Here is a 14,150-nt window from a genome sequence, read left to right as displayed (position 1 = left end):
AAGATGTTCATTTATTTATTAATACATGATGATTTCAGAGGGATGAAACGTCTGGACGTTTGGACTGAAAAATCTAAAATCAAATAATTCGTAGTCGCAGCGATTGAGACTAAACATGATGATTATCGGAATGGGGTGGATAATTCAGTAACACACTTTTCCATGCTATTAGTGGAATAAACGGTGTTCCCAAAGCACCATGACAATTTTTGCTAATCATTCGCGTATTAGAAGAAACTGATTTTGCCGTCACTACGAATTGACGGTTAATTTAATCATATATTTCAAGAAAGTAAACCGAAGCCTTTTAGTAGATGCGATGAATGCACGTTTTGTGTGACGTCTTTTGGAACTCAAGTTTACGTGTATTTTGAATGGCGGCTTCTTTCTACACGTGACCTATTCTGTTATTAGAGAAGGAAAACTGCAAGCAGTGCAGATAATAAAGACAGGCAAAGCTAGTGTACTTTGTTTTATTTCAAGTACTATCCCCATGCACACATAATCGTCATTTTCGTCAGCTTCAGACAGCACAAGTTTGTCCTAAGAGTTATCAGTGTATATGCGTTATATATGGCCTTATTTTTGTTGTTCTGTATATTGTAATATTTACTGATGCATTTTTACTTCTATGATTTTTTTTTCTAAACACTTTCATTCTCTTTTACCGGATTTTACTATACTAATGCGACTATGTGGCCTGTTATGTGCTGATCTGCCATTAAATAAGCTGTAGTCCTTGAAATGCTGTTTGATTCGTTCGTCATATAAGACTTTTTTTTAAACGAGTGTCTTCTTTCCGTGTGAATTGCTGAATAAAAGGGACTATATGCAGCCAACAAAATAAAGACGTGGCAAAAAAAAAAGGAAACCACGAAAACAGGAGTATAAACGGTAATCACATATGTTTTAACTCTGCTGTTGTCTTCTGCTTCGTGTATGTCCTTAAACAACTTTGACAACTAAAATGTTATAATTACCATAAAAAAGAAGCTGTTTTATCACAAATACCAGGTATCTTCTTTTATGATACTTTCTAGCATCCAGTATATTTTAATGACGTATAGTTAAATTGTTCATACAATTGTGATTGTGGAGAGGACAAAACAAGATCTTTAGCATTTGTACATGTTAGTTACTAAAATTACTAGCAAGCGCGATTAAGTTTCTTTAAAATAATCGCTATGATTTATTAACGTAGCACATGTGCCTTTTTTAATTTTGTTTTAAATGTAAGCCAACAGTAGAGGTGCAGCGTTGTATTCACTCTTCAAATCAAAACAAGTTGTAAAATTTTCCTACATCCTAACAATCGGAAATATTCTAGTACATAGTGTACGTTGTAAATGCCATACAAATGTCTGAGCGACATATAAAAAAGTTTGGTCACTGTTAGGTCATAAAAGGTTTGAATTTTGAAGTGGTTGATTGAAGGATCAAGTTAGTGTACATAATAGTTTTATCGAAACGGGATACCAAGCCAAATGGTTCCCTGGATAAGAAGCAATATTGGTAGCCCTGAGAAGGGCATTTTAGCAAAGGTTCCCCGTTTTTCTTCTGCTTCTTTACATTTCTCCGCAGTTCTTTTTTCTCTCAGGCAATTTCGGGTAAATGGTAGCTGTGTAGCGTAGAAATGTAGTAAGCGGCTTCTACTAGCTGCTGGACTGGGTAGTTCTTGAAGGCGTCTTGATAGAATTATGTGAGGATTCTGACACCATAGTGCCACTCGCTAATCATTTATTTTTGTTTTTATTTATGTTAGGTGTTTCACGCGCGCGTTGCACGCTTATTTGTGTCCGACTAAGGCAAGGGAGGAAGTGACGAGGAAGGCAGGCAACCATCTGCAGGCAGGAGTCGGCTCATTCCAGGATACAGATTTAAATGGATGTACTTGCATGAATTTTGAGTTTTGGTTATTGTGTTCGAAATTGTTCTAAAGATGAGCTAGGTTGGTTTGGATGGAAAACTGTGCTGCTTTAGTGTTAGTATGGTCTGTATCACAAAAGTAGGACGCAGTATTACCTTGGCTGTCTTGCATGTTAGAGCTAGGTAGAGAGCAGAAAAGAAGAGGTTTTTGTTGTTTTTTTTAATTAATTTTTTAAAAATACAATTATTATTTTTTTGATTTTTAAGGATATATTTGGGATTTAAGAAGACGGGAACCTTTGCTGAGTATTCAGGACGTATCGAAAGCTTCCGTCTGTCTATGTATATTAATCTGGTTGCTGTTGTTGTTGTAGGGTTTAACCCCATTTTTCAGCACACGATAGGCTATACATGGTGGAGGAAGAACCCGGGAAAACCCCAGAAAGAACCACCGACCCACGAGAAGCTACTGGCAAGCTTTCTCACATACCCAAATTAGCCGAATCCGAGACTCGAACCCACGGAGACAGAGGTGAGATGGCAGTGATCCGTAACGGAGAGCGCTTTAGACCACTCGGCCACTCGGGGACCCCTATTAATCTGGTGTTAGAGAGTATTTGGGTGGGTTATGTATGTTTTACAGGTTGTTATTTCTGAGCGTCAGGGACACCCTTGCTGAGTACTCAGGTCCCCCACGACATGTCAGGTGTGCCCATCTGCTAGTGGAAATTAATTTTTAAGTGAGGTCGAGTTGTTTATTTTTTGTTTTTAGGGTGTTTTATGTTTTTTCTTTTAGATTTGGATGTGTCTATGAAATGAAGTATGTTTTAGTAGGCGAGATTTGTGTTGGGGTTGTTATTTTTAACGAAATCTGGGTCTTTTTGAAATTCCATTCTAGCTACATGTACCTAATATTTTGAGCAGCTATTCAATATATGTGGCAGGTCTTCAATAGTTTTGCAGTGATAGCAATTGATATTAGCAGGCTTGGGTCCTAGATGTTTGCCAAAACTTCCTGCTAATTTTGTCGTAGACCTTATTTGGACAGAATAATTATCGGGAAATATATATAAAAGATTAACTGACTTGTTGCCCTAAACGATACAACTATTGAACGATCATTTCGAAGAATGGAAAATGTCGTGTAAATTTCCGGCTCAGACACCCATTTAATGGAAAAGAACAGAACATATCAGACCATGCATTTTCTCTTGGTCACAAAATGACGTCATAGGACTTATAAATTACGCCAGACATACTTTTCTTATGGTAGTCATTTTCTTCTTTAAATTACTGTTTTATTTTGAAAGTACTTCAGTTAACAGCAAAATATTTTCACAGATGTAAATTAGCGTATATGCTCGCTTATTAAAAACGAGCAGCACATACCCAGATCTGCCGGTGCCTTTGGAGCCTGCAAATCTAGGTCCATACAGAATGTTACAAGTAACAAATAGAACAAAGAATATAGACCCTGAGCTACCGGCACATTTGTGGAGTGGACTTATAAGCGAGTATATTCGATACGATGTTCATTTAAGAAAATACAGTTATTAAGATAATTCAATGAATCTCCCAATTTCTTTTATATAATTTGTCATAAATATTTTCACCAATTAATTTTTTCTATTAGTAACCCATGATCTGAAATTTTGAAAGTTACTTACGTAACTCTAAATAAATGATAAATTTAACAATGATTCTTTTATACAAAATCATTCTCAAATAAAGGTAGACTTGTCCCGTTGAACTATTTGTCCGTTTTCATTCCATTTGATATAAACTGATATTGCATTGAATTGACTCCATAAGTTTAACATTCCCACCATGGGACGTATAATTAATTATTGATTTCAAAGCCAAAATAACATATGTCATTAAAGTTATACTATTTTGCAGACGATAGCCATTTCGTATAAACCCGTAGTTACTGGTACAAAAATACATAGCAATTAGTTTCTTTCCATATAATAATAACTTTTCGTAATGATAAATGACACGTTTTCAAATTTACCTTTTCTTAAAATTCTGATGATAGTCTGGTTGTCATATAAGTACACCTTTAGAATGAAGCATGACAGTAGTGTGGTTGTAAAATACGTACACCTTTAAAATGAAGCATGACAGTAGTGTGGTTGTCAAATACGTACACCTTTAAAATGAAGCATGACAAGTGTGTGGTTATCGTATAAGTACACCTTTAAAATGAAGCATGACAGTAGTGTGGTTGTCAAATACGTACACCTTTAGTATGAAGCATGACAGTAGTGTGGTTGTCAAATACGTACACCTTTAGTATGAAGCATGACAGTAGTGTGGTTGTCGTATAAGTACACCTTTAGAATGAAGCATGACAATAGTGTGGTTGTCAAATATGTACACCTTTAGAATGAAGCATGACAGTAGTGTGGTTGTGAAATATGTACACCTTTAGAATGAAGCATGACAATAGCGTGGTTGTCAAATACGTACATCTTTAAAATGAAGCATGACAGTAGTGTGGTTGTAAAATACGTACACCTTTAGAATGAAGCATGACAGTAGTGTGGTTGTCATATAAGTACACCTTTAGAATGAAGCATGACAATAGTGTGGTTGTCAAATATGTACACCTTTAGAATGAAGCATGACAGTAGTGTGGTTGTAAAATACGTACACCTTTAGAATGAAGCATGACAGTAGTGTGGTTGTCAAATACGTACATCTTTAAAATGAAGCATGACAAGTGTGTGGTTGTCGATAAGTACACCTTTAAAATGAAGCAGGACAAGTGTGTGGTTGTCAAATATGTACACCTTTAGAATGAAGCATGACAATAGTGTGCTTTTCGTATAAGTACACCTTGAGAATGAAGCATGACAATAGTGTGCTTGTCGTATAAGTACACCTTGAGAATGAAGCATGACAATAGTGTGCTTGTCGTATAAGCACACCTTTAGAATGAAGCATGACAATAGTGTGGTTGTCAAATACGTACACCTTTAGAATGTAGCATGACAGTAGTGTGGTTGTCATATAAGTACACCTTTAGAATGAAGCATGACAATAGTGTGCTTGTCGTATACGTACACCTTGAGAATGAAGCATGACAATAGTGTGCTTGTCGTATAAGTACACCTTTAGAATGAAGCATGACAATAGTGTGGTTGTCAAATACGTACACCTTTAAAATGAAAGATGATGTAGTCTGGTTGTCGTATACGTACACCTTTAGAGCGAAGCATGACGATAGTGTGGTTGGCAAATACGTACACCTTTAGAATGAAGCGTGGCAATAGTGTAGTTTTCAAATAAGTACACCTTTAGAATGAAGCATGACAATAGTGTAGTCGTCGTATAAGTACACAATTAAAATGAAACATGATGAAGTCTTGTTTTCGTATACGTACACCTTTAGAACGAAACATGAGAGTAGTGTGGTTGTCGTATAAGTACACCTTTAAAATGAAACATGATGTAGTCTGGTTGTCAAATACGCACACCTTTAGATCGAAGCATCACATTAGTATGGTTTTATATAAGTACACCCTTAAAATGAAACATGATGTAGTGTGGTTGTCAAATACGTACACCTTTAGATCGAAGCATATCAGTAGCGTGGTTGTCAAAATACGTACACCTTTATAATGAAGCATGATACCAATGCCTACTGATTTTGGAGGAAAGGTAAACTTCTGTTCAAGAACAAACTTCTATGTTTCATGTCTCGTTTGCGAATATATGGGGTACGTTTTATTAAGTCTTGCGCAACGTGGGATTACAATTTCTTTTCCAATAGATGTAAATAAGTCGTTAAAAACAAGGATATGTTTCGCTGGGACAGTGTACAAAAAGAAAATGTATTGTAGGCCAGGCGTCAAGACGCATCCTTACCACATCCCCAATCTCTCTCTCTCTTTCTCTCTCTTTGTCTATATATATATATATATATATATATATATATATATATATATATATATATATATATATATATATATATATATATATATATATATATATATATATATATATGTGTGTGTGTGTGTGTGTGTGTGTGTGTGTGTGTGTATTATAATAATACACTGAGATATAACGGTAGGGGAAAACAGATATAGTTGCGATATAACTTCTGGAACTACTTTATGTTACCCAGTTACGATATATATCTGCTTTAATGTATGTTACTCAAGCATGCATTTCACATTAAGGCTGGTCTCATTGTTTCTTCCTCTGCCCCATCTATCTCTGTCACTGTCACTGCTCTCTCTTTCCCCCTCTCTCCCTCCCTCCTCTCTCTCTCTCTCTCTCTCTCTCTCTCTCTCTCTCTCTTTGTCTGTGTTTATCTCTCAAAAAAATGACCAGACTTTAAAATACGTCAAGAGTATACATCCTCAATCATGCATCTGTGTGGGGCCCCAGGTGGCACAGTAATCTAATGCGTTCGATCCCACCTCTGTCCGCGTGTGTTCAAGTCTCAGGTTCAGCAGATGTGGTCATGTGAGAAAGCCTGCCAGTAATTTTCTTCACGATTCATGCCAATTGCCAGTAAAGTTTTATCACCTGTTTCTATTCGATACTTAGTGAATATACATCTTAAACTCGATATCTAGTGTCGTACGTCTGTTAAACTGGCACAAACCGTACAGGTATTTGAGAAAAAAAGAAGAAATTAAAACGTTTGATAAAATATAGCAGCAGAATTGCTTTAGTAGCGATTTTAACCCTGATTACAATCATAATCATGATTGCAACGACGGAGAAATCCGGGATAGTTGATTATTGGCTGCAGTTGTTTCGCGCACCGTTCTATCAGTTAAGGGCATCAATATATTCTAAAAGGTATACATTTCAAAGAAACAGAACATTTTATCAGACCTTAATGAAATGACAAAAGTAGTTTTGTTGGATTGAATGAGGGCCAGTAACCCTAATAATGCAAAGAGTATAATTTGTACAAGGAAACTGGATTTTTTTTAAAAAAAGTACTGAAGGTTAAATGTTCTACAAACAGGTCAAACAGAAATTTACTCCTGCACCGGTTTGGTAGATAACGGTGCTTCACAGTGTGACATTGTCTAAATTAAATCACCCCTTCTTGCATTAACATATCACCCATTTCCACCCCTTCCCCGAGTTTAACCGTGAACTACATTCAATATTTCTTAAGTGTATATGAAAGTGACATATTCACAACGTTAAAAGGACAGTCTCCATTAAAGAATTAAAAATGATGACTTCAATCAGGACGTCCAATCTTTTTTGGCTGGCTGTGGACCAAAACGGATAAATGCTTAAAGTCGCAGGCCGTATGAGCAAGAACAGTTTCGTATCACTATATATGCATATTAATTAGTATGCATATTTTCAAAAGAACTGTCTACATGGCCGTGAGGCCGCATGAGTACCGCGGACAGCGGTTTGGACACACCTGATTTCAATAGTGTAGATATTTTGTCTTTTGTTTTCTTTCATTGTATTTGTTGCGTTGAAAGTTGTATGGAGGAAACGACTGATAATATCAGATCAATATGGCAAACATATTCAGCTTTAGACATTTCCTATGTTCAAAAATATCTTTAAGACATAGGTCCTGAATTGATACTTTTGCAAAATGTATTTAAACCTTAGGTTTGATTTACTATGGTGAGCGATAAGCCACACCAATGGGCCAGTTTTGGAAGTGAATGCACAATAAAATATATGCAGGAAAGTGTATTGTTAACATGTGTTGGTACGATTTTGGTCTTAATAGACTGTGTCTCTGAATAGGTCATGATAGACTGTGTCTCTGAGTAAGGTCTTGATAGACTGTGTCTTTGAATAGGGTCTTGATAAACTGTGTCTCTGACTAAGGTCTTGATAGACTGTGCCTCTGAATAGGATTTTGATAGACTCTCTCTCTCTCTTCCTTCCCCTCTCTCTCTCTCTCTCTCTCTCTCTCTCCTTATTCTTATTTTAGATTGGTGGGATTGTACTAAAGTTCACAAAAAACATCCTCAATACTTTAGCGAATTTTATTGCTGGAAATGGAATTTTATCGTGCTGTTTTGATACCTTAACTCTTTGGCATTTGATGTAAGGATCTTTCAGACGAAACTTGTCTAGGAGGCAGGTAATGCGACACAATGTCAGTAGGCATGTAATGTGATATAATGTCCAGTACATTGTGCAATTGTCCTCAGAATTTATGACACATTCATTTTAGTTTAGTGACGAAGGAAAAATTGATTGAATGTAATCGGGAATCTGCAATCATTGTTAGATAAAATATAAATATTTCGGGAGTGGTATAAAATGAATAATTTGTTGTGAAGGGTTGGGATTTAATTTTTGACTATTTCGAATTTATTATTTCTTCATATTAATATAAAATTCATGTTATAACTCATTCATGGAGAATACATAGATACATAGATCGATAGATAGATACATAGATAGATATATACATAGATATATACATAGATAGATAGATAGATAGATAGATAGATAGATAGATACATAGATAGATAGATACATAGATAGATAGATACATAGATAGATAGATGGATAGATAGATAGATTTTATTATAGATGGATGGATGGATGGGTGGGTGGATTGATAGATGTATTAGTTGGTTGGTGGGTGGATGGATGGATGGACGGACGTACGGACGGTTGAATAGATATATATTATGCAGTTAGCTGAACTTGTAAATTCCGAATATCCTCGTGGGAGGAAAATATTTTCAAATAAGGAGTTGAGTAGATAGGGTAATTTCTATTTATAATTTAATATCATATACTCCAATGGTTGTTTTGTTTATTTATTTTGTGTTCAGATACTGGTTTGCATTTTTTAAGGCTCTGGTTTGCTAATTGAATTTTACAGATAAGCCCTGAAACGTGTTTTTTTTTTTATTGTTTCAGGGGTGGATCCTGTACACACACACACACATCGTGACAGAACTGAGGTGACAATTTGTTTGACACGCACCGCTACGTAAGATGAAACTGACTTGATATCGCGACGTTAGGTCTCAAACGAAATTTGAAGTTAAGTCTGGAAATGCTGAAGAGAAAATATTAGTTCATCTTTTGCAAATCAGTTGTCCAAGTCATTTGTCTTGCCAGAGTTATTTTTCTCTCTAATCATGGAGTCCTTTCAATCAAAAGTTGCAAAACGGGATATAATCGACTCCATGTTGACACATATTAACAAGGATTTAATGATATGTAAACTTTTCTATTTCTTCTTCTTCGCCGCTTTTGGATCTTTGTACCCCCTACTGGCCGTATATTTCAAACAACTTGGGATGAACGCCACTCAGAGCGGTATTTTAATAGGATTTAGGCCCTTTATAGAGTTTTGCAGCGCTCCCTTCTGGGGCGGTGTTGCTGACAGGTGGAAAAAATGGAAACAGCTGATGTTATTTTCCGTGTTTTGTTGGATAGCGTTCACCCTTGGTATGGCTTTTGTCAAGCCCCCAGCCGAGGCGTGTGTTGGAAGTTTTAACGTCACAGACACTGATATTATCCGAGGAGATCTGATAAAGCCCGCCTACAGTACCGTCTTTTACAAATGGAATGCAGTGAAAGACACCTTCTTCGCACTGCTGTTGATAATAGTAATTGGTGAATTCTTCAGCGCTCCCGCCATTACGTTTGCTGACTCTGTAACTTTGCACTGTTTGGGAGAGGACTCTGATAACTATGGTCGCCAAAGGATGTTCGGTTCCCTTGGATGGGGTTTGTCCATGTTTTTTGTAGGCATGGCCCTTGATCATTCTACTACATTTCCAGAACATCCATGCAAAGATCAGCACCATTCTGAGAAAAACTACATCGTTTGTTTTGCAGTATTCTCCGTTCTTATGAGCTGTGCTTTCATTACTGCCACTCAGTTTAGATTCCCATTCCAGCAAAATGGTCTTGAACAGAATTTACCACAGTTAGTTGAAGCTGTAAAAGACAAGGTGAAAGAAAAAATTACGGGAAAAAAGAAAGTAGACCGCCAGAAACTTGTAGACGAAGATGATGATATGGAAGAATATGATAAGTCAGAGAACAATGGAGATATTGATAAAGGACAGCAAGATACCCCAGGACCGACAGGCAAAAATGATACCGAGAAACGATTGGAAGGAGAGAGAGGTCTTCATATTTCCCTTCAGTCTAAAAACGATATGGTGTCTGATGTCATCAACAGCCCGGGCGCTGTAGCTGCAGCGGCAGGGGAGACACGAGAAGTGGGTGAGGAACCGTTTATGGGCCGATGGTTGGCGGTGATAAAGATCCTTGCCACCATGAAGTACGTATCTGTGCTGCTTGTCTCCTGGTTTATGGGATTCGGCATCGGTCTGATCTTCACGTTCCTCTTCTGGTACCTACAGGACTTGGGTGGAAGTCCGACTCTGTTTGGTGTTGCCTCTGTCATAAACCATATGTCAGAGCTCCTTGCATACTTTCTCTGTTCGAGGATCATCACAGCTATCGGTAGGGAAACATTCTTAACTTGAATTTAATAAAACAGTGAACTCATTCCTTGTGAAAGTTTGATAAAATTGCTTATATGAAATATTTTTGAGCTTTCCTCAAAAGATGCACATATTTTTCTATAATGTTTTTACTTTTTTATTTCTGCGAAAGGCTTTACTTTGAACAGTGCATCTTTATTGTTAACTTAAAAGTTAGTGATGTCTATTTTCGGGATCGTCTGTTCATTTAAGGAATAAAAACAGAATTTCTGGGTCATTTTTATCACTATAACTAGAGCAAGTAGTACATATATATTTATTTTCTATACGACGAAATGCAAACTAGTTTGAAGTATCTTTTCTTCTGTGTATTAGGTATGTCACGTGTAGTATGGTTGCAAAAAAAATCTGGGTGATTTTAGCTAAATATTATGAATACTGTAATTTAAACGCTCTGATCATAGTATCGTCAACTTCTGTTTAAATGAATGTTCTAAGTCCCTTGTTGGATTAAATATTAGTATTTTATTTTATTTGAATTTTACAGTTTCCTCGGTTTATATCTCTTCTACTTTTTATTTTCAGGCCATATTAACGTTCTCTATGCTGGACTGGTTGGGAACGTCGTCCGCTTTATGTACATTTCGTGGCTAAAAAATCCATGGTGGGTCCTGCCTTTTGAATGCGTCCAGGGTAAGCTTCTGTATAGATACAATGAACATGCGTAGATAAATCAGTCAATATATTCATGTATAGAAACAATGAACATGCATAGATAAATCAGCCAATATATTCATCAGTTATTTTATTTTGTTATTAGCTTTATTTATTTTGCGTCCATGGTATAATGAGATATTACAATACGGACCAGTCAGTATCACAAGAGGTCAGAATATGGACCGATCAGTATTACGAGATGTCAGAATACAGAAATGTCAGTATCACGATATGTCAGAAAACAGAACTGTCAGTATCACGAGATGTCAGAATACAGAACTGTCAGTATCACGAGATGTCAGAATACAGAACTGTCAGTATCACGAGATGTCAGAATACGGACCGGTCAGTATCACAAGATGCATCAAATTAAATACATAATTTATTGTTTTGTTAAGTTAAATATTGGTCAGCGAAACGGTTACGTGCAATAGTTACATATGCTTAGAAGGCAATATCAGAGTATATACTGCCACTGAGTCAGGGCCTCATGCAGTTATTATCCCTTGATATTGTCACATGCATTTTGGTAACTATCGCTTAAGTATTTCGACGTCCAAGGGCGTCTTTGAGATGCAAGAAACACCATAATCTACGAAAACCACTGACTTTGTAAAAGCTCACTCGTATGCCTTCTCTACATATGGAAACTGACGACAGCCATAGAAAAGCCAACGTGTTACAACTTTGGCGGCCAAGTCCAGGGTTAAGTTACTTAGCTTGAGTTATCATTTATGATTTGGTGAAACTTGATGTTACATGGATTAGATCCAAGAATATAAATAGTGTATTCTGTGCGATATTGCATCCTTTTAAAAGATATTGCCAACGGCAAGCTGTTACTATGCTTCAGTAAATTTGATATCGAAAAATGGATACAAAATATTTATTGCATTATATTCAGAGAAAAACACTCATTTTCAATATGGAAAATTAAGTCTCTCGTCGTGTTGGTGATTGGGTCAAAACAATTTAAACAACATCCTGGATGTACTGTAAGATATAAGAACATTCATTAACAATACGATATGACAGTTGTTATCCAAATACGTAGCATTGCTCTCTCTCTCTCTCTCTCTCTCTCTCTCTCTCTCTCTCAATACAAATTACTATATTCTATCAACAAGCTATTAAGAGGAGACACGTACTTATATTGTATATTCGCGCGCCGTGGCTTTTAAAATCAATGGACCTTTCATAAATTTTGTTCTAAGCCCCGTTCATGCTCATTTAGACAGGACACTTTTTCATCAGGCAAAAACCAAACTGTTACATATTTATACCGTATTGCCAAAGAAACACAACTACACAACTTGAGAAAATTCGGTTGTTAGTACGCACAAAACCTCAACCTATAAGTTCGTTTGCGTTCTCAGCTTCGAGAAAATAAAATATAAAACACTTAAATATTAATAGAGAAGCAAATCTTGTTAATTTTTTAAAAATATTATTAAAAACGTGCTGGGCCAGTCAGACCAAGATGACAATTAGCTAACACCAATTTAAATTTTGTGCACATTATAAATAATAACACAAAACTAGGCCATATTGGATTCAACAGTTGTAAGAGAGGTGATAGAAATAATTCAAGAGCTGAACATGAAAGCGACAATGTAAGTTTCATGACAGGACAATTTTTTAACTGTTTGGTTGGGGTAAATGCGAGGTCAAAGCTAGGGTGTCACAGATAACATGCAAGATAATAAAAATGTTGATTTATTGACGTCATACAATACTTACGAAAAGATTTAGATCTACAGATTGCATTTAATGATGATAAGATTTAATTACCATGACAACAAGATGGTTTAAACAATACAGTACAAAGAGAGAATTAATTACATACTCATCTTTACTTAAAATTCAGGTCTAGTAAGACAGAGTTCGATTCACAATAGTGAATGAATTTGTTCTTGTAGATTCAACCCTATGAATGGCCTTATCTGATATAAAGCTGACATCTTTGATGCCGCTAAAAAGATTTAAGAAAATTTGCAGACGTTTTGAGATAACAATACTCGTTGTAGACGGCCATCCTGATGGCTAGACGATAACATCTACCTAATATTATTGTCTGGATGTTTTTATAACTTTTTATATAACAAGGAAAAGGACTGTATTTAACAATACTCGTTGTAGACGGCCATCCTGATGGCTAGACGATAACATCTACCTAATATTATTGTCTGGATGTTTTTATAACTTTTTATATAACAAGGAAAAGGACTGTATTTAACAATACTCGTTGTAGACGGCCATCCTGATGTCTAGACGATAACATCTACCTAATATTATTGTCTGGATGTTTTTATAACTTTTTATATAACAAGGAAAAGGACTGTATTTAACAATACTCGTTGTAGACGGCCATCCTGATGGCTAGACGATAACATCTACCTAATATTATTGTCTGGATGTTTTTATAACTTTTTATATAACAAGGAAAAGGACTGTATTTAACAATACTCGTTGTAGACGGCCATCCTGATGTCTAGACGATAACATCTACCTAATATTATTGTCTGGATGTTTTTATAACTTTTTATATAACAAGGAAAAGGACTGTATTTAACAATACTCGTTGTACACGGCCATCCTGATGGCTAGACGATAACATCTACCTAATATTATTGTCTGGATGTTTTTATAACTTTTTATATAACAAGGAAAAGGACTGTATTTAACAATACTCGTTGCAGACGGCCATCCTGATGGCTAGACGATAACATCTACCTAATATTATTGTCTGGATGTTTTTATAACTTTTTATATAACAAGGAAAAGGACTGTATTTAACAATACTCGTTGTAGACGGCCATCCTGATGTCTAGACGATAACATCTACCTAATATTATTGTCTGGATGTTTTTATAACTTTTTATATAACAAGGAAAAGGACTGTATTTAAGATATTATTCCTACGATTCTTAAATTCAACTTGTGGCAATAAATATCAACTATTCATTGGAGCAAATTATAAGGGACAGCGTAAAATAAAAATAGCACGTATGCTTAACAGAACAGTACACCTACACGTTACACAATAAAGCAAAGGACACAGTATTTGGACAGAGGGCTATATGTTAGTGAAGTGGATGACAAATGGCAAACAGACTTTATTGTGATGGAACCATA

General features: G+C 35.9%; 1 protein-coding gene across 1 annotated transcript in view; it reads left to right on the top strand.

Annotated features, from left to right (window-relative positions):
* LOC149791293 (major facilitator superfamily domain-containing protein 6-like) overlaps nucleotides 1–14,150 on the top strand; it is a 112,719-nt gene that overhangs the window by 80,537 nt on the left and 18,032 nt on the right. Inside the window, exons 2-3 of the mRNA XM_089969820.1 lie at nucleotides 8,752–10,317; nucleotides 10,884–10,991. Of these exons, the coding sequence (XP_089825946.1) occupies nucleotides 8,976–10,317; nucleotides 10,884–10,991 (1,450 nt within the window). The 5' untranslated portion in view covers nucleotides 8,752–8,975. The remainder of the gene's footprint in view (nucleotides 1–8,751; nucleotides 10,318–10,883; nucleotides 10,992–14,150) is intronic.

Source organism: Sinohyriopsis cumingii, chromosome 9 (assembly GCF_028554795.1).
Source record: "Sinohyriopsis cumingii isolate HCF-2022 chromosome 9, ASM2855479v2, whole genome shotgun sequence".
In the NCBI taxonomy this organism is placed as follows: domain Eukaryota; kingdom Metazoa; phylum Mollusca; class Bivalvia; order Unionida; family Unionidae; genus Sinohyriopsis; species Sinohyriopsis cumingii.
The sequence above is the reverse complement of the archived record's forward strand: the minus strand, read 5'-3'. Positions and strand labels throughout refer to the sequence as shown.